General features: G+C 41.2%; 5 protein-coding genes across 10 annotated transcripts; 2 read left to right on the top strand and 3 right to left on the bottom strand.

Moving 5' to 3' along the window:
- Positions 1 to 54: 54 nt before the first annotated feature.
- On the bottom strand, positions 55 to 2,538 carry LOC135165441 (protein masquerade-like). The gene is made up of 5 exons (XM_064126730.1): positions 1,887 to 2,538; positions 1,222 to 1,535; positions 1,103 to 1,133; positions 663 to 868; positions 55 to 533 (listed from the first exon to the last, which is right to left on the bottom strand). The coding sequence occupies exons 1-5, from the start codon at positions 1,987 to 1,989 to the stop codon at positions 132 to 134; spliced, it is 1,056 nt and encodes a 351-aa protein (XP_063982800.1). The 5' UTR covers positions 1,990 to 2,538; the 3' UTR covers positions 55 to 131.
- A 79-nt stretch (positions 2,539 to 2,617) lies between these two features.
- Positions 2,618 to 3,780, top strand: LOC135165444 (uncharacterized). The gene is made up of 4 exons (XM_064126737.1): positions 2,618 to 2,810; positions 2,927 to 3,022; positions 3,104 to 3,196; positions 3,379 to 3,780. The coding sequence occupies exons 1-4, from the start codon at positions 2,717 to 2,719 to the stop codon at positions 3,666 to 3,668; spliced, it is 573 nt and encodes a 190-aa protein (XP_063982807.1). The 5' UTR covers positions 2,618 to 2,716; the 3' UTR covers positions 3,669 to 3,780.
- LOC135165442 (annexin B9-like) lies at positions 3,735 to 6,663 on the bottom strand. 4 transcript variants are annotated; one of them, XM_064126732.1, is made up of 8 exons: positions 6,523 to 6,663; positions 6,018 to 6,064; positions 5,532 to 5,913; positions 5,370 to 5,449; positions 5,042 to 5,288; positions 4,670 to 4,851; positions 4,444 to 4,565; positions 3,735 to 3,863 (listed from the first exon to the last, which is right to left on the bottom strand). In XM_064126732.1, the coding sequence occupies exons 2-7, from the start codon at positions 6,045 to 6,047 to the stop codon at positions 4,512 to 4,514; spliced, it is 975 nt and encodes a 324-aa protein (XP_063982802.1). In that variant the 5' UTR covers positions 6,048 to 6,064; positions 6,523 to 6,663; the 3' UTR covers positions 3,735 to 3,863; positions 4,444 to 4,511. The 4 variants fall into 4 exon arrangements, with proteins under 4 accessions (XP_063982802.1, XP_063982805.1, XP_063982801.1 ...); XM_064126731.1 differs by lacking the exon at positions 3,735 to 3,863 and adding an exon at positions 3,945 to 4,224; XM_064126735.1 differs by lacking the exon at positions 4,444 to 4,565.
- Positions 6,664 to 6,828: 165 nt separating this feature from the next.
- Positions 6,829 to 12,921, top strand: LOC135165435 (uncharacterized). The gene is made up of 3 exons (XM_064126718.1): positions 6,829 to 7,450; positions 7,750 to 8,024; positions 8,340 to 12,921. The coding sequence occupies exons 2-3, from the start codon at positions 7,963 to 7,965 to the stop codon at positions 12,109 to 12,111; spliced, it is 3,834 nt and encodes a 1,277-aa protein (XP_063982788.1). The 5' UTR covers positions 6,829 to 7,450; positions 7,750 to 7,962; the 3' UTR covers positions 12,112 to 12,921.
- LOC135165438 (phosphopentomutase) lies at positions 12,568 to 17,669 on the bottom strand. 3 transcript variants are annotated; one of them, XM_064126722.1, is made up of 9 exons: positions 17,530 to 17,669; positions 16,413 to 16,654; positions 16,068 to 16,324; positions 15,494 to 15,959; positions 15,022 to 15,387; positions 14,712 to 14,935; positions 14,496 to 14,601; positions 12,998 to 13,224; positions 12,568 to 12,882 (listed from the first exon to the last, which is right to left on the bottom strand). In XM_064126722.1, exons 2-9 carry the CDS (start codon positions 16,488 to 16,490, stop codon positions 12,780 to 12,782), a joined length of 1,827 nt encoding a protein of 608 aa, XP_063982792.1. In that variant the 5' UTR covers positions 16,491 to 16,654; positions 17,530 to 17,669; the 3' UTR covers positions 12,568 to 12,779. The 3 variants fall into 3 exon arrangements, with proteins under 3 accessions (XP_063982792.1, XP_063982793.1, XP_063982794.1); XM_064126723.1 differs by lacking the exon at positions 17,530 to 17,669 and adding an exon at positions 17,298 to 17,438; XM_064126724.1 differs by lacking the exon at positions 17,530 to 17,669 and adding an exon at positions 17,051 to 17,183.
- Between the last annotated feature and the right edge of the window lie 57 nt (positions 17,670 to 17,726).

Genomic DNA, 17,726 nt, shown 5'->3' with positions numbered 1-17,726 from the left:
TTTTAACAACTGTTTGGATTTTAAAATCACTCGGTTATTGAATCATTGCAGACACATCATCTACCTTTATTTAATGACAACCTGATACAATCAAGCCTTCCATCGTCATTTCAAGACCAAATATATGGATTTTAATTCCTCCTCTTGCACTCAAGTAGCCAGGGAGCTACGCTGCAAGTTGGAGAAACAGAATAATCACCCTCACCGGCATAAGAACCGAGCATCAGGGGGACGTTAACTTTCGCCGCCCTTATTCGGTGGTGCAAGCGTCTGTAGAAGAGAGATTGACTCTGAAGTGATGAGGAATCACTGGCCTTGCAGCAGATGAATCCATCTTCACAGGTTGAAGTGTGATAAATTATGGCACTTGGTTTCTCACAAAATATGGCAAATAGGGGCTCGGTGCAAACGCCGATGCAAGGGGGTAAATCTTTCGATAACTCTGCCATTGGAGGAGGGGTTATCGTAGTTGGTGCCAACAGATCTCCTTTTGATGATTCTGTTGTTGGAGGAGGGCTCGTTGTGATTGGTACCTGCCAAATAATTTCAATTTTTATTAGTTAATTAATTAAATATTGAAATGGGTTCAGTGCGAATTGATGTCGGAAAAAACCGCCTCTTCAAGAGAGAAACGACGTCGTCCCGGATTATCATGTGTTCACCTCGTTATCAATCGGCGGATCGCTGATACAGCAAGATCCCCCATCGGGGCAATCAGTCTCATCATCGATATTATCGCAGAATAAAACGAAGAACCCACTGGTGCATTCTCCCCTACACGGTTTTTGGGGCGGAGGCTCCGGTCGGTGAGTTGTCGCAGCGGTCCCTTTCGACTTATCTGGGACTTGATCTTTCGTCGGTTGAGGCCCTTCAACGATCGATGTAAAAATTAAAGGATGATGAGATGAGAGTTTGGGAATGAGTCAGTCATTGATTATGACATCTTATTTAGATAGAGACCTGGGTGAAGAAGAAAAATTTAATCGATTCTTCGATTGAATTTTTAGACACATCTCCGATGAACCACAGTTCAACCACATTTGTCTTCTCCTGGCTCTAGAGAACGATTCTACATATTAATAATTTGATGGATTGTACTCACTCGATGGCTCCTCAGACTCCCTCAGCATCGCCTGAATAAAAAATGAAATGTCACAAGAAAATTCAGACAATTATCTGGCATCATGTAACATATTTTCTGTGCAATGGGGTAATTCTTACGGTGGTAACAGCAGTTGACGTTGCACTTGGGCTCGTGGTAGTTGTGGCGATGGTGGTGGTGGTGGAGAGGTTCATGATAGCTGGATAGCTCGGGGTAATGGGCTTCTCGGTGCTCGTGGGCGTCGAGTCCTTGATGTCGTTCTCCGACGACGTCTCGGTGCTGTTCAGTGGTCCATGGACACAGCATCGCATGCTCGCCGTCGGGCAGTAGAAGTCCTCGAGGACCTCGTCACATGTCAATGTTTTATGATCATCGATACACGTCCCGGGACAGTCTGGGGTGTCCGCAGTGTTGGTCAGGGAGTCGAAGAGGTCTGCAGTACAATTGTTCAAGAGATCGATTTTATTTTTATGTAATATAATATTTTTTCCTAACAATCGAAAGGAGAAAGGGACTGATTGGTGGGGGAGAATTGGGCGGACGAAATTTGTTGGTAAAAAAAAGTCCCAGAATTTTTTAACGAAAACTCGAGCACCAGGATGAAGATACCTGCATTAATTACGATCTCAAAAAATTCCGATCGCCGAGGGCATCAGCTTCACGGAGTCAATGAACTCCTCCTCTCAAAAAAATTCAAATCACGTCTTCACTCATCTCCGCATATTGAAGATCAGATGCTTCTTTTGGAATAAAAACTCTGGAATAAATAATTGCAAATAGTTACCTGAGAAGAAACTGGCCGTCAGTGAATCGTCATCCTGTCCACGAACTCCACAAGTCAGAGTTAAACCAATGACGATGACAACTCCAATGGTAGTTAACGTCATTGTTAATATTTAGCTGTGATAAATTTGAAATTTTTGCTGGTGAATAGATTTCACTCAACTCCGAATAAAAAGGGCACTCCCATCGACATCTCCCGGCGGTGGGAGGGTCGCGTATTCTTCAGAACTTTATGGATTGTTTCAATAAATGATAATGTTCTCGGGAAATTGTTGTTACCACTGGGAGCAACAGTCTATCCCTCCGGCTTACCAGCGGCTCTGAGACTTACTGAGCGCGGCCTCACTTCTTGTGGACCAGGGCGCGGATATCCGAGGGTCCCCCTTCATTTCATCTGCGAGCGCCGACCTCAGTTTCCATGGAAAATAGGTGATCCGCGGATGGGATATTGAAAACAGTCAGGGGGGTGACAAATGAATTTTTTCTGTCGCTGTATTTGAGATGATTTTCATTTCAACAATTTAGAAAATTGTTCAATATGTCGCTTAGGGAAAATTTTAGTAATTTACAAGTCGTTCTAACGTCTTCGTGGTATAAAATTTATGGAAAGCTTTTGTAAATATTGATCGGGTACTGAAAAACATTCCGCACTTTCTTTGAATTTACCCGCTCACCCGGTACAAGTCACGTGATCTCCACACATGTATATATGAATATGGCAATATGCATATGTGTCATTTGTTGTGGCTAGCGATGATAAACTCAACGCCTGACGCATTATGTTTCATTGGTGAAAAAACCTGAAGAAGATCGCAAGTTCATTGTTAAAAAATGGACTCTACCCGCTTGATTGTAATTGTAATTATTTTTTTCACTTCAGTGGTCGTTTCTACTTGTCTCCAGGGTGAATCTGCCTCTACCGAAGGTTCGGAATGATCTCTCACTTGATCTACTGAACACTAGAAACATTTTCTTTCCTACCCCACCCATAAGTCTATTTGTTCATCCGATTAATTAATTAATTTGTCAATTACGTAACAGATGACCGAAGGCCTTCACTAGGGGGTGGGTGTGCATGCATCAAATATGATTGCGGATGCTGTGAACATGTGGAAACACTTGGCATCAATGGAACAGGTACAGATGCAGAACAACTCAGCAGAAACCTCCTGTCCCTACAGACCCTCCCCTGTTTATTAATTATATTTAATTTTTTAGTTTGTTCAAATATTACTTATTTACCTGATGATTATGGCATTTGGGTAACCCTCACCTACAATGATAAGGTGCTCTACAATAACTCAGTATCATGTAATGTATCATACTTTCGTTTATTCACTTATTTATTCATCCATTTATTTATTAACATACTCATCCAATGGTGCCATTCAAAATCTTAGTCGAGAAAGCACAAGTACATACTTCATTACGATTTGATAATTTTTTTTTAATTCTAAAAATGTAGCAATTACAACTCAATTCATTTGATCTAGTGCGCAATCCTCCGGATATTTGCGTCGGAATTCCCGAGCTGGACAAATTGTCTGCAGAGATCTGCCTGAAACTGTATGATCTCACCTTCCAGGATAAACATTATCACGGTTGCGTGGCGATCAAAGTTTCAATTTTTCATCTTCTCCACAAGATTGTTAACATCGGCTGCTTCAACCTGCCCGTGCATATTCATTCAGCTAAAATGGAGAATGCGTGGCCTGTGCTGAATCACATCATCGATCGAGAGGCAATGAAGAAGGATGTCTTGCCCTCGGTTCAGATGATTTGATCATAGTTATTCGTCATTACCCCCCTGGGGGGGGGACTGATCAATTAATATGTTTAGGAATGAACATTTTTGTATTGACGTTTTTAATTTTATTAAATGCCTTTTAAGAGAATCAGTTGAGTATTTTTTATTTATTTATTTCGCTTAGTTGAGGAGTGCGATAAGCAGTTTTTTACATTCGGCGTTAAAATCATCCTGGAAAAAAAAACATTTGGATGGATAAATTGATGGTCGGGAGGATGACTTTCGGTGGAAATTCATGTTTAACGAATTCCATTCTTTGTTTTTATTAATGATTTATTGAAATACCACACAAGTGAAAATAAACGATAATTGAAGTCCCAATCAACTAAGTGCAGAAAAAAACACTATTATCATTAACTCAATGAATGACATATTCAACATGCAACATGAGTAATTATATTATAGCCAATTAGAACAATTAACGGAGTAGTTTCTCTCCACTTTAATGACACAAATGGATTAAAAACGCAATGCCTGCGGATTAATTTATCAGGCCTAAAAGAAGCTGTTTGAAATCATCGCTGCAGTCGCTCTGAAATCGAAAAAAAAAAAGTTGAAGAAAGATCTCCTGCAAAATATTAATAATACTGACAGAATGAGAAAAGACAGTCACAAAAAATTTGAGAACATAACGATAGTATTAATTCGTTAGGAGATTCATCGAATAGTAAATGCAACCCCAAAAAATGTTATGGCATGCGCAGGGATATCGCACCACCCGAAGGAAAAAAATTAAACAATTCATACTGACCCGTGAATAAATAATTTCTCATAGCATTAGACACAACGTGAATATGAAAATAATAGTTATGTGGAAGTTTATTGGCCAGTCAAAGCAAGCAAGAGTCTCTTGTAGTCACCGGACGTGTCACTCTGAAAGATTTAGGGTATAAATCGGCTAGAGTGATGATGGGGGATTTTTTTTTACAACACAATCGTGATGAATAAATTCATGAAGGGTAATTCGTCTGACTTACATCGATATCGGCAGCGAGGGAATTTCCGTACTTCTGTTGGTAGGCGTCCTTGATGTCCCCGAGATCGATTTCCGAACGGCTGACGATGACGCGAATCAGGGTGGAGTCGGTTGTGCCGATTCCAGCCATTGCCTTGTGGAGCCTCTCAGCGAAATAATCAGTCTTGTTTCGGGCGCATTGGACTAATAACATTAAATAATGGGTCCAATGACTTATCGGGAAATATCAATTAAAAACAAATTTCCGAAAAAATAATTAATTGACCATAAATGAACGAAAAAACTCAAGTGTGAACCCATTGAAAGACATTTTTTAAATGTCAAATATTTCACTGCTGATTTAATGAACCGAATCAAGCTGGAAAATAATTACCAACTGCGAGGTAACCGTCTTCAAGAGGCCCCGAAAATTCGCGTCTGATGGCTTCTTCGATAGTGCTTCCAGACACTCTCTCGTACTCATAAAAAATTCTGCGCAACTGGGGATAGCTCTTGGTTATGAGGATCGAGTTGAAGACGCTCTCGTCGGTCCCCCACTGGCCTTCACCGGCCTGGAAGAGCCTCTCCGCTTCCTCCAAAGCGGCTCTTTCGTCCACGTCCGGGTCCTCGTCGCGATTGGCCTGTACCGGATTTAAATGGTCTTATTCTCCTTTTCTTTTTAAATAAATGTTAATGAAAGCGTTATTAATGGCTTTTCTTACGGTTGATAACGATACGAGGAGACGTTTGAAATGCCCGGAGGTGTCTCCTTTCAGGTCATCTTCGAGTTCATTCTCAAATACTGAGGAAAAAAAATCATGAAAGTCTTCTACTTGAAATTTTTTGTTTTCTTCGAATTAATTAAAATTCACAATAACTCTCACAATCTTTGTAAACCGCTGAAATCGTCTTGATTCCGTAATTACTCAAGGACGCAAGAATTTCGATGATAGTCTCTTCATCAGTCCCCATTCCAGATATCGCGTTATTCAGCTCGCGAGCGTAGAACTCAGGCAGGGGTGTCATCAATGCCACGATAGCGTTCTCGAAGTTACCACCCAACTCAGACTTCAGGTCGGAGATCAAATCCTTCCCGAACATTGTCTTGAATTTATCGGCAATCTCAAGACGCTGGACGATACCGCGGTGGGCCAAGACGTCGATAATTGCCTGTTCATCGGTGCCGAAACCTTTCATGGCAGAACGCAGCAGTTGAGCGTCATTTTCTGGGTCGAATGGCTCCGCTGGGTACACCGTTGGGGTACACTGAATTCCCACATTAAAAAGAATCGAGATAATTTTCACTTTGAAATCAATTATTTTTCAATTATTTCATAAATTCCGGAGATTTTCTAAAGATGTTTTATTACCTGGACATGATAGTACTGATGGGCTGCCATGATTATGCTCTTTAATTCTGAGAAAACGAATACTAATTAATTAATGAGTAGATCATGAATAATAATAAAAATTATTTATATCTTTTTTACAAAAATGTGTGGATTTGATGGAGATATGCAAAAATCCTTTTTCTACTCTTCCGAATTCCCGTCAAAGTCTGTCTAAACTAAAACTGCGCAATCTGCACCGGATACCAATATATCAGAGAAAAATAAAACTGCGTCGTAAAAATTCCTTATTTATTCTATTCACGCACACCACAGGCTGAATGACAATTCAGCCGTGACAGCTGCCAGAGAAATTCATAAAACCAACGCCCAAGCCCCTGAACTCATTTCGAAGAGAATCCGTTAGCCGCAGGAAGCGAGCATTCTCCAAAACCGTCACAAAAATAAAAAAAAATTAAGACCCCCATCCCTGGGAAATAATCCTCATTTCTATTATCAACTCCTAATTAATAAAAAAAAAACTCACGAATAATTGTGTCCGAAAATTCGTATTCCACTTGTACCGTTGTCAATGGTGTCTTCACTGACTGAACACTGGCTCATCAACTGTGTAAGCCGGGACAGCACATTCCCGTGCGCGTCTGAAAAATTGTTCGCTCAGAACGTACAATGACGTAAGAGAGATTTTCCTCCCAGTGGGGGCATCCGGGAAGGTCAGGCAGTTTGAATCATAGTGATCGTTCGAGGTGAATCAACAGAACATAATGAAATGATCAGCGAGAAGTCTGATGTCACCTCTCGTTAAATCACCATGCGATTCTGCCATTCCAGAGAAAATGAACAGAAAAAAAATTGCAAAAAAATATAAAACCGTTCCTTCAGACCAATCTCCAGTTAGTCACGACAAAGACCATGTTCTAGGGTAATAAACGTTCACGATGTTGAAAACATATGAAATTATTATTTTGGCACGGCCTCTGCTGATGAACTTGACACGAGTTCCATGGAATTCTTAAGTATATACACGAAAAAAGAAAATAAATACTTGTGGAGATGTTTTCAAATTGAAAGTCCGTTGAGCAGAGGGCGGCAGTGTCTTCCTCCCTCTTCTCCGCCATATCAAACTGCGCAGTTCCTAATAGGGTTTAGGGTTAGACGTTATAGACGTTAGAGTTGAAGGCGCACAAAGATATAACAACAAGTACTGGTCGCAGGGCCGATGGTGCATCTGATTGCACTTGAGTGAAGTAGGAATACTAAGTTGACCGATCCTTGGTTCGGCTGAAGGATTCTGCCTGACAAGTCAGTGGGATGCATGAGACTTTCCATGAAGACCCCACAGACATTTCCAAACGAAAGCTCAGACGTCTGAGGGGAACAGCCGCTAATAAGTGGAGTCTTGGATTGAGCATTGGATTGGCAGCGTTATTCGGTATTGGCTGCCACTTCTTCACGTAAGATATTCATTGAGATTTTTCAGAAGATTTAGGGATTTAGTCTAAGAGCGATAGGGGTTCCATGAATTTTCAGCGCTGGAAGGGTTAAATTCAAGTCCAACAGCATTCGTATTAACACAACTATCTGCAGATACGTTGTTCGTGTAGACAGTTCATTCTTGGGCCCTTTGTCATCAGCAGGGAGTTGAGAATTTTCATTTTATGAATTTTTCTGTGATCAAGAATCCAAGGAATGGAACATTCTCATGATAAGCACTCTTAACCCATTTAATTCAATCCAAACTTCCCCAATGTAGGGAGTCTAGTTGGTCCAACAGACTCAAGGAGAAATTTTTGAAGGCAGCGAAGGTATCTAAGGATGAACAACTCCAGCAGTTAATGATGAAAGACATCTTTTGGAACTCGACCGTTAAAAACCTCCGTAAGAAAGAACGTGGTGAACTCCCCCGTCCAGCATCGGCCGAAGCCTAAACCAAACTTCTCCGCCTCAGGTCTCACTTCAATTCGAGATGAAAAAAAACGAACAGCAGTTGTCCCAGGGCAGACTTCGTTTGAAGACCTCCACAAGAAGGTATCTCACCAGAAAAGAATTTTAGAACATGTAAAAATTCGAATTAAACATTTTAGCCACAAAAATCTCGTCTTGTTATTGGTGGAAGGACATGAGTAGTACAAGCACTGTCGTTTTTCTCGAATCTTGAGTCAGTGATTTAGTTATGAGTTAAATAAGTCTCAAGAAGTCAAATGTAGAGGAACGTTGGAAAAACATAAAGTATAAAAATCCTGGGGATCATAGACTCTAGACTTTGGGGGTTATCAACGACCTCAATTCCTCCCTTTCCATGTCTCACAAACACTTCATTCCACTCTTCTCTTCTCTTAACAGCAAATCGTCATCAAAGCCATCACACTCACCAGTAGCTATGGACCGCTCCAGGAGCTTCGACTCACTACACGACGAGAGTCTCGCGGATTTCAAGTCTCCAAAACCATCTAAAATTTTCTCGAAGTCCTCCGGGCAAATTGCAAACACCAAAAACGAGCCCTCCACCAGTAAAAATCCCCGCCACGTTCGTTCTAAAAAGCCCCCTTCAAATCAGCAATCCATTGTCTCCCTTTTTGCAAAAACTGAGGCGGAAAATTCCACTTTCACTTGTCCCGTGTGCCTGAAGCCCTTCAGCTGTCCTGACATTCAGGTCATGCACACCAAGAAATGTGCCGCCCAAAACGGTATCTCCACAGAGACGCTCGTGGCAGCAATGGAGCTCCAGGAGAAGCAGTCGAATGAGCGAAAAGCGATGGGACTTCCCAGCAAGGGTCTCCCCACCCCGAAGAGGAAGCCTTCGTCCTCGAGAAGTGCACCCCATGAAGACGATCCTGACATCCAGCTGGCTCTGGCCCTCTCCAAATCTCTGAACGAAGCCCAGGAGCTCGAGAAATTGGACGAGGCGATTGCCCTTGCTGCAGATGAAGACGATACAATCCCGGAAATGACTGCCTCCCAACGAAGATCAACCCTGATGTCCTTCGGCTTTTCCACGAATAAACCAACGGGTGAAGTTGAACGACCGAGGAGACGTAAAAAGTTGCAGGGGCCGACGGTTTTACAGACTCGGACACCGGAAGTCAAAGAACAGATCCTCACTGAGAGAATTGCTGAAGTCCTGGTGGGATCTGAATCTATCACTCAGCTGCAGGAGGTAGGGATAATTGTGAGGGCGGTGATTATAATAAAACAGAATAGCGAGTTAAGAATGATGGGGTGGGATGAGTCTGCGAGGTTGTGGCGATTATCGTTTGGAAATGGCGATGGGCAGTATTATGTTGAGGCACTGAAAAATATTATGGGAATCGTTGATGATGGGACTGGAAAGGATTGTCTGATGATCATTGCAGACCGCCAACACAGTAACAAAGGAGCAACAACAAAATCCGATATTGAGGAGGTTAAAGATTACTCAACGATCGAAGAAACTGGAACCCAACCAGATCTCCAAAATACCTGTGAAGTCCATCAACAGATCGACACTACTGAAAATGAAACTTCCAACACTGATGAGATAGCTGAGGCTATTATTTATCATTCAAGCCAAACATGTTATAAAGAATGTGAAAACATGAGTCCAATAGAAAAATCAGAGAGCGAAATAAACTCAGTAGATAGTGATAACATAATGTCTTTATCAAACGACTGGAGTAAAATGGTAGCCGGCAGTTATCTCAGTGACATTGCCATTTTCATCAAGGACAGTACCTTCATTCACGCTCATAAGCTTGTGTTCTGGACTCGTTGTCATACACTTATCACCGATCTCGAGATATGTAATGTTGAAGATAAAAATGACAGAAAATGTTATCCCATAAAAAATAAAATTCACTGGCCCAACATCGATCACGATGCTGCACTGGTGTTCTTGAAGTACATTTACTCTGGAAAGATAGCTCGGGAGGATTTGAAGGGCAACAATATCCTAGAGCAGGTCATCTCCTTGGGTAAGAAATACAAAGTTGCAGAATTGTTGAAAATCGTGGAGAATTCAGAAAAGAAAAGGAGCGATGAATCTAAGAGGAATACAAGTACACTGAATGCCTTTGAACAATTGAAGAAGGTGAAGGAGGATTCAACAGGCATCAAAAATACTAAGAATATTGAAAAGAAATCGTCGTTCAGTGAATCAATGCACAACTCTATAGATACCAAAAATAACTCAGTACCAACCGTTATTGAACTTGATTCTTCCCTCGATGGATCAATAACGGAAGAGGGACATCTGACTGACGAAAAAGTCATGAAAAAAACGGAACGGTCGTTGAACCGTCGACACAATACAACTTCTCCGGACTTGTTCGACGACAGCGAGATGTTTCATGATGTTCCTGAAAGTGCGTTGGAATCCCCCCATCACCCAATCATGTCTGACGTTTTAAAATCAATTTCCGCGTCAGATAGAAATCCTGAGCCCAAGCAAAAGAGTGATCTCAGTGTGTTCATCAATAACATTGAAAGGAGGCAAGCCAGAAACGTCCTGGAATCTGATACCGATGGAGATACTCCGGTGAGAGCTGCGAACGAACGCAGGCGAAATCCGTTTAGAGTAGGGGCTCGCAGTTTCGATGATTCAGAACTCTGGAGTAAAAATACATCGAGCAAGGCTAGGAAATCTTCTGAAGACAGAGCGGGAGCCCTGAGCATGCTGGAGAATGCTGCTCGGGCTCGTTCAGTTGATGATGTCGGGAAGTCTGTTGATGTGGCAGATAATAATAGCCTCGAGACAACTGAGGCTCTGGAGAACGAAGATGACTCTATTTACAGTAAATACATGAAACTAGGGAGGGAAAACAGTATTGAAAAGTACAGAAAGGCTGTAATAGCTGAAAGTACTCCAAAATCAAGTGATTCTAGAAGAAAGTACTGGGAAAAGTCGCCTGGGGTTGATATTAAGATTAAAGGTAGGGGAGAAATCACGAAGGACGAATGCTCTCAGTTCAGAAGTTCTAAAGTGGCTGGGAATCAAGACAAGAATGGTTCTGAAGAAGCGCAGCTTCCTGGGAATCTGGAGTTTGATACCTGGGACGGAAGTTCATCGAGTACTGGCAGTTTGTTCTCTCAGAGGATTGATCGTGAGAATATTTCGACTAACAGAAAGAGGAAAGGGGATGCAAATAATAGTGGAGAGGCTGTACGTGGAAGCAAGAAACTGTCGTTCAAATCAACTCATTTTTTGAGGACTGATAATGCGGATCTTCCGGAGCCATTAGGGAAAGGAGATACTTCTCAAAAGACTCCGAGGAAGAACCGTGCACCAAGCCTCATTGTGCTGTCTTCGTCAGATGACGAAATGACTCCACTGATGGAGAATCGCTCACAGAGGCCAGACCGGAGTTGGAAGTCGGAAAAATCATCCGCAGGCCTCCCGGAGCGGTCCCCGGACGAGAACCTCAACTACTCCCATGACGTTCATTCTCTCAATACCCCAACACCACGCCGCAAGAAAACCCTATCGAAAACCCCTCTGAAAGACAAAACGCAGAACCTGAACAACCACCCATCGTCGTCTGAGAACCGCCTCAAGAGGTTTCGAGAGCTCGCATCCATTCGGATATCCCACAATGTAACCCCTCCCCTGGACTACTCTCGGATGAATACCCCAGAACTCCACGACGAGCTCAAGAAATACGGCCTGAAGTGCCACACGAGGACTAACGGGATTCAACTGCTGGAGCACATCTACGAGGAGACGCATCCTCTGGTCCCCCTGGAGTGCATCCCCCCGGAGTCGTCTCCCACCGAGAAAGAGGAGCCCGCGCCCAAGAAGCGCCACCTGAATCCCAAGAACTTACCAAAGAGAAAAATAGTTTCCGAGGAGATGTGCTCACAGGAGGTAGAGCAGTCTGATTGCCCTGCGGGAGCCCTCAGTGTCTCACAGGCCTTCCGTCAACTTCTGGCGAGTGATACTGAACTTCATAAGAAAGTCCTGACATACGAACCTCTTCTTCTGGAGACTTTGTACAAGAGATTGAAGGCTGAGGGTTGTGCTGGTAACATGAATGAAGTGATGGATTTTTTGGATAACCAATGCATCACTTTCCAAACACAGGTGCAGAGAAAGCATAAGAAAGTTACCGATGGCGGAAATACCAAGACTGGAGGGAAGTGATGGTTGTTGAGTGGGTAAAGAGGATTGTGTGGCCTGGAGGGTATCATCAAGTTTTTTTTTTGTTTCTAGTGAGGGAGAGGTTCTTTGGTTTCTTTCGAGCAGATATTACCGTTACAGTTCGGTTTGTTGCAAAATGAGATTAGAAATAATTAAGAGCCATTAAGCAATGTGATTTTTTTTTTGTTTTGTTTGTTTTGTTTTGTTTCTCTGGGCACACAAAAATCTACCCTATAAAAATAATCCTCAATTTCCATTTAATAGCAAGTAAGAAAATCTTTATAAAACCTGTTTTTTATTCTAATAAGAAGATACCCAAAGAGAAAAATATTTTTTGATACATTTCATTATTGAATATTAAAAAGAAAAGAAAAAACAAATGTGAAGACAATTCGCAGGAATGTAGAGGAGAGGATAAAAGGGTCTTTATACTGGCAAATTCAAACTTCATAATGCCGATTTTTTATTTTTTTTTATCTTATCATTTATTTTACATTATAATGTTTCTATTTGAAAATGTAGGAAGTTTTGAAAATGTCATTTTGTATTAGGAAGAAACCTATTGAATGTAACTAGTCTTTCATATTGAGCTCTTTTCGTTGGGTTTTACTCCTTTGTTTATATTGTCTGTCGTTGCATGCGAAAAATATCAAGAATATATTCTGGAGAATTTACGATGAGCGTGGAATCAGTGAATTAGCCTTAGGCATCAGGAATTCCTCGACTATCGCTGAAACCATCTCTGCGAGAATGTTCTTTAGGGTATCAATGTTCCTGTTAAAGAAAGTAATAAAAACCTTTATTATTTATGAACTCATTTTTGTTATTTTGCGTGAGAAGTTCGTGAATTATTTTTTGAATCTATGCTCCTCTGACGTTGAAAACTTACTGTTGTTCGGGGGAAGCACACAATTCATTGTAGTATTTAATTTTGGGTTCTGTTCCACTGGTTCTCAGAGTACTGACGAGGCCATTATCAAAGGTGAACGTTATCATTTGGCTGGACTTTGACGTAGGTAGTACAGCCTTGTTGTCGGGTTTTGTGCTATCATAACCAGTCGTTAAATCGCGAACTGCAATTATCGAATATTTTCCACCGGCGATGCTTGTTGGATACTGAAAAAATATGGATAGCAGTCATGAGAACTAAAGTTCAACGGGAATTTCGTTATAAAAATTGGGCTGGAAAAATTCCTGAGCTTTTGCATTGCAATGGACGGAATGTGCACTACTTGTTAATTTTTTTTTGATAATGAAGAGTCCAAGAATAAAAATACTTTAGAAAAATTAATTTTGATAATTTTCCAAGGCACGCAATATCAAAACCCGCTTGACCGGAACTGATAAAGTCTATTTTAATGCATCACAACGGAAAATACTCGAGAAAATAGTCATTAACTGTTAATGGATAACATTTTTAAAAATCACTATTTATTCTGTCAAGTCATGATCGGATGATCTGACTTCCAATTTTGAACGATCCTTGACACTTTTTAAATCAATGAATTTATGAATTCATTGTCCATAAATTTCAATTTTTTTAGTCATTTTTATAATTGTTGTGTACTTATTTGGTTTATTCAATCGATCAAATTACATTGTTATGCAATAATTTTAGTACAGTTTTCTTGGGATCTTCATCATAAACTTGAGATCGTCCAAATAGTGAAGATTTTCCCACGGAATGAAAACCCCCCTGAATCATCTGAAACCTTACGAAATTCCTAATCTGGTCTACGTGAAGAACGGTGATAAGGAGTACATAGACTGCACAATTGGTACCGCGAGAATTCCAAACAACAGAGTGGGAACAAGTGCCACTGACGTTAAAACCACATTCATTACAACTCTTGTCATCCAACCGACATCCTCCTTTCTCTCTTTCCCCACCGACATGACATTCATCATGGACAGACCCTCAAAAGCCTAAACACCACTGACTCCCCCGATAATCATGACTTGATAATTCTCTCAAAGTTAATGAAAAACTACGTTAGAACTGTGGAAAACTTGAAACTAAATATCGCAAATATGTATTCCTCGATTAAGAGATAACACCCGACTATTCCACCGCAGTCACGTAATTATTACTTATGCCTGAGTTTGTTTGTTCCACAGGGTCGACTGATAACAGTCCATTGAAATTCCATATAACGTTATTTCAGTCGAAAATCACAGAATAATTCATAAACTATTGGGAAATGACACCACAGTTGTGTCTATTGTGCCAAGTTTGTTGCTATTCTCTCCTGTTTTTCGACTTTTAATGCCAGTTCATACTCCACTAGACCAGTCGACCTCGTGCTATGCGATAATTAACTCGTTCGTTGCAAAAAACCCCCACATACGTCTACATGCATTAATGAGCAAACGATGACTCAACTTACTGTGTTTTGCTGACCAGCGAAATTTCTCAGTCTCTCGAAAATTTTCTTTATTGTCTCCTGGTTGTGGCAGATCCAGTAGGAGTTGTCACTGATGTGGTGCCCGTAGCTGGAAATTAAACCAAAAAATCTCCCATTATTTAGATCTTCTGATTCAAAGGCATTTATGGGCAATCAATTAATTGAATTGAATAAAAGTATGTCTAAAGGTAGACTTACATCTTGTAGATCTCCTCTAATTTATCTAAAAGCGTGAGGCCCATAGTCTCTAAATACGTGGTCAACTCAGCGAGTCTAATCCCTGCGCTAATTCCATCCTTATCGAGGACACTAGAGCCACACATAAAACCGATGGCTTCTTCATAAGCAAAAAGTACGTGTTTTTTCTCTTCCAACAATTTGACACATCTGTTTCCCATCCATTTGAACCCAGTCAGTGTTTCCTAAGTCCGAAACAACATCATGATAATTACTGAAAAATTACAATTAAAAAAAGTGAATATTTCAATGAAACCAGTTTTTTCTGTACCTCGAACTGGAATCCTTCTTTCTTCGCCATGGAGGCAAGAATCTTACTGGACACTGTGGACGCAAGCATATAGGCATCAGCAGGATTATCATCAGGATGACTCACTCGATGCAAGTGCAACATCCACCAAGCCAGTAGGGCTCCGATTTCATTTCCATTGAGAATCCTCCAGTCCCCGTCTTTGGTTCTAACCGCACAGCCTAGTCTATCAGCATCAGGGTCGTTGGCCAGGACTATGGTCGATTTGTTGGCATCAGCTGTCTTGATGCTGAGGTCGAGAGCACTTTTTCCTTCTTCTGGATTCGGGAATTTTACTGTGGGGAAGTCTGGATCTGGATCTCTTTGCTCTTCGACAACCACAAATGGCTGAGAATTAATTAGAGAGTTGAAATAGATTCAATTTCTACTTTTGGGAGCTTTTCCATCCGCTTTTATTTATTTTTATTGACTGATTCATGTAATATGTAATTACCTTGAAATTAGCAACCCGAAATGCCTCCTTCATGTATTCATATCCCACTCCATGCATAGCAGTGTACGTAAATTTCAATATTGTACTCTTATTGGTCTCGGGATAGACAGTATCATTCTTGATAATCCTGAAGTAGTCCTCCATAACCTCCCCGAGAGGATCCTTGCAAAGAGAGCCAGCTGCATTAAGTACAGACACGTCCCAGGAGGTGAGGGAGGGCTCGAGATTATCTAAAATCGACTTCTGAATCTCTTTGTCGTGTGGGGGAATGATCTGGGCACCATTCTCCCAGTAGACTTTGTACCCATTGTCCTCTTTGGGGTTGTGAGAAGCTGTTATCATTATTCCAGCAGCGCACTTGTACTTCATCACTGCAAAGGGGACGAATGGAGTTGGACAGACTTTTGAGTACATGTATACTTTGACGCCGCTGTTGATGAATATGGTGGCCGTCAATTCAGCAAATCTGGGAATAGCAATCTTTGGATCAATATTCCATCAGTAGAAAATGGCGTTAAAATAGAATTCAGCAAATAAAATATTTTCGCTAAGGAATCCCGAAGGTATAAATCACCTGTGGCTGTTGTGCCTCCCATCGTATCCAATAACGATTCCCTTCTCTTTGAAGCCCTCGCCACCATTAATCAAGTACTGAAGCAGTCCCTGGCCAGTCTGAATGATCACCAAATCGTTCAGCTGACTGTAGCCAGGGCCCATCCGGCCTCGCAGACCAGCTGTGCCGAATTGCAATCTTTTCAAAAACAGTTCTGATAGCACCCCTACGTCCTTTGACTTCACAATCTCGTGAATCTCATCCTCTGACTTCAGATCCTGAGGAAAAAAATCCAACAAAACTGATGAAACCAACAGTTTGACGAATAGAAAAAAAGAAAAAAAACTAGACAATTATCATGATTACCTTATACCACTCGAAGTATTCATTGATCTTGCCATCAAGGGTGTCATTTCCAGTTATTACTCGTCCTTTCGATGCCATCTTGTCCAAAAAGTCCCTCAGGCAGTTTACAACTTTGATTACGTGCCTCAGCTTTTGACACACACTCGAGACCTCTGAATTTCTTTAGTTCCAACAGCAAATTAACGTCACATTCTCGTCATTAACGCCGTCTCGTTCAATGTCCTCACACGTTGTGAAATCTCCTGATAAAAAATACAATCTGTTTATGAAGTACAAATACAGTGATCACCATAAACCAAGATAACTCCGCTGCAGCTCCAGTTTTTAATGAATATTTCCAAAACAAGTGGAGATACCGAAATCCCCATGAGAGCCTTTTTTATAGCCCTCATAATTCTTCAAAAAATCATGTTAATACAAATTTGCCCACGCTCTTGCACTATAAAATAATTCAGCAAAAACAAAACTCAAAAAGTAACGAGAAAGGAAACAGTCCTAATCGAGTGAAAATTTGACTGTCAATAACTCTCCATCCGCTGAGTGAAAATTGCCCATTCTGTTCTTATTTTAAAGGTCTTTTTTGAAGCTTCAAAATGAGATGTGATTCATTAGAATCGCATCGGTGGATCACCAATTACCAACGACTAAATGATCCGATTATATCCCATCTCCAGCCAACCCACAATTTCCCAACTTTCCCATTTCCACGATTTCCCCATTCCGCCCCAAAAATCAATTTCCCCTCAAAAATCCGCCAGCCATCCTCACAAACCCTGGGAACCCCGTGAACAGCATGATCACTCAATCACTGTCATTCAATCTGTTTACTTGGTTATGTAACCTTAAACTATTTTCACTTCAGTTCCTAAAAATTACAGATCTCACCGGTTGTTTCGGGGAATATCTTGAAATCCAAAGAACATGGAAAAAAACTCCTAATGAAGATTTTTTTTGCAGATCTTCATCCGTCCCGCGAAAAAGGTTATGACAGAAATTTTATCATTTGCCTTAGATGCAGAGATATTTATTGAGAACTGGCTAATAGTCAAGATCCCCTGGAATTATCGTGATTTTTGGGAAACATGTGTACGTATGCAATATAAGAACATCAACATACCCTTAATCGCGCAGTCTCCTTGATGTTGTCCAGTCCCTCCACTACTCAGCATTCCTCTATTCGCCAACACCAGTATTACACGGAGTAGCCCCTTCACACCCTCTCAGAGACCCGATGACATCAGCTTACGTTATCTACAGCTGCTCACAAAATACTTCTTGTTGTAGTGAATTTCGTTGGCCTAACACCACAAGACA

Source organism: Diachasmimorpha longicaudata, chromosome 8 (genome assembly GCF_034640455.1).
Source record: "Diachasmimorpha longicaudata isolate KC_UGA_2023 chromosome 8, iyDiaLong2, whole genome shotgun sequence".
In the NCBI taxonomy this organism is placed as follows: Eukaryota; Metazoa; Arthropoda; class Insecta; order Hymenoptera; family Braconidae; genus Diachasmimorpha; species Diachasmimorpha longicaudata.
The sequence above is the reverse complement of the archived record's forward strand: the minus strand, read 5'-3'. Positions and strand labels throughout refer to the sequence as shown.

Bases quoted from the DNA above. Each gene is read 5' to 3' on its own strand.
- LOC135165441 (XM_064126730.1), bottom strand. From the start codon at position 1,989: ATGACGTTAACTACCATTGGAGTTGTCATCGTCATTGGTTTAACTCTG. The intron at 1,536-1,886 runs GTAACTATTTGC...ATTGTACTGCAG, and splicing joins GACGGCCAGTTTCTTCTCAG to ACCTCTTCGACTCCCTGACC. The intron at 534-662 runs GTGAACACATGA...ATTATTTGGCAG, and splicing joins ATCCGCCGATTGATAACGAG to GTACCAATCACAACGAGCCC.
- LOC135165444 (XM_064126737.1), top strand. From the start codon at position 2,717: ATGGACTCTACCCGCTTGATTGTAATTGTAATTATTTTTTTCACTTCA. The intron at 2,811-2,926 runs GTTCGGAATGAT...ATTACGTAACAG, and splicing joins TGAATCTGCCTCTACCGAAG to ATGACCGAAGGCCTTCACTA. The intron at 3,197-3,378 runs GTAATGTATCAT...CATTTGATCTAG, and splicing joins CTACAATAACTCAGTATCAT to TGCGCAATCCTCCGGATATT.
- LOC135165442 (XM_064126732.1), bottom strand. From the start codon at position 6,047: ATGGCAGCCCATCAGTACTATCATGTCCAG. The intron at 5,914-6,017 runs GTAATAAAACAT...GTGGGAATTCAG, and splicing joins ATCAGTACTATCATGTCCAG to TGTACCCCAACGGTGTACCC. The intron at 4,852-5,041 runs GTAATTATTTTC...TAATGTTATTAG, and splicing joins AGACGGTTACCTCGCAGTTG to TCCAATGCGCCCGAAACAAG.
- LOC135165435 (XM_064126718.1), top strand. From the start codon at position 7,963: ATGAAAAAAAACGAACAGCAGTTGTCCCAGGGCAGACTTCGTTTGAAG. The intron at 8,025-8,339 runs GTATCTCACCAG...TTCTCTTAACAG, and splicing joins TTGAAGACCTCCACAAGAAG to CAAATCGTCATCAAAGCCAT.
- LOC135165438 (XM_064126722.1), bottom strand. From the start codon at position 16,490: ATGGCATCGAAAGGACGAGTAATAACTGGAAATGACACCCTTGATGGC. The intron at 15,960-16,067 runs GTGATTTATACC...TGCTATTCCCAG, and splicing joins GGGAGGCACAACAGCCACAG to ATTTGCTGAATTGACGGCCA. The intron at 13,225-14,495 runs GTAAGTTGAGTC...ATATTTTTTCAG, and splicing joins TCGCTGGTCAGCAAAACACA to TATCCAACAAGCATCGCCGG.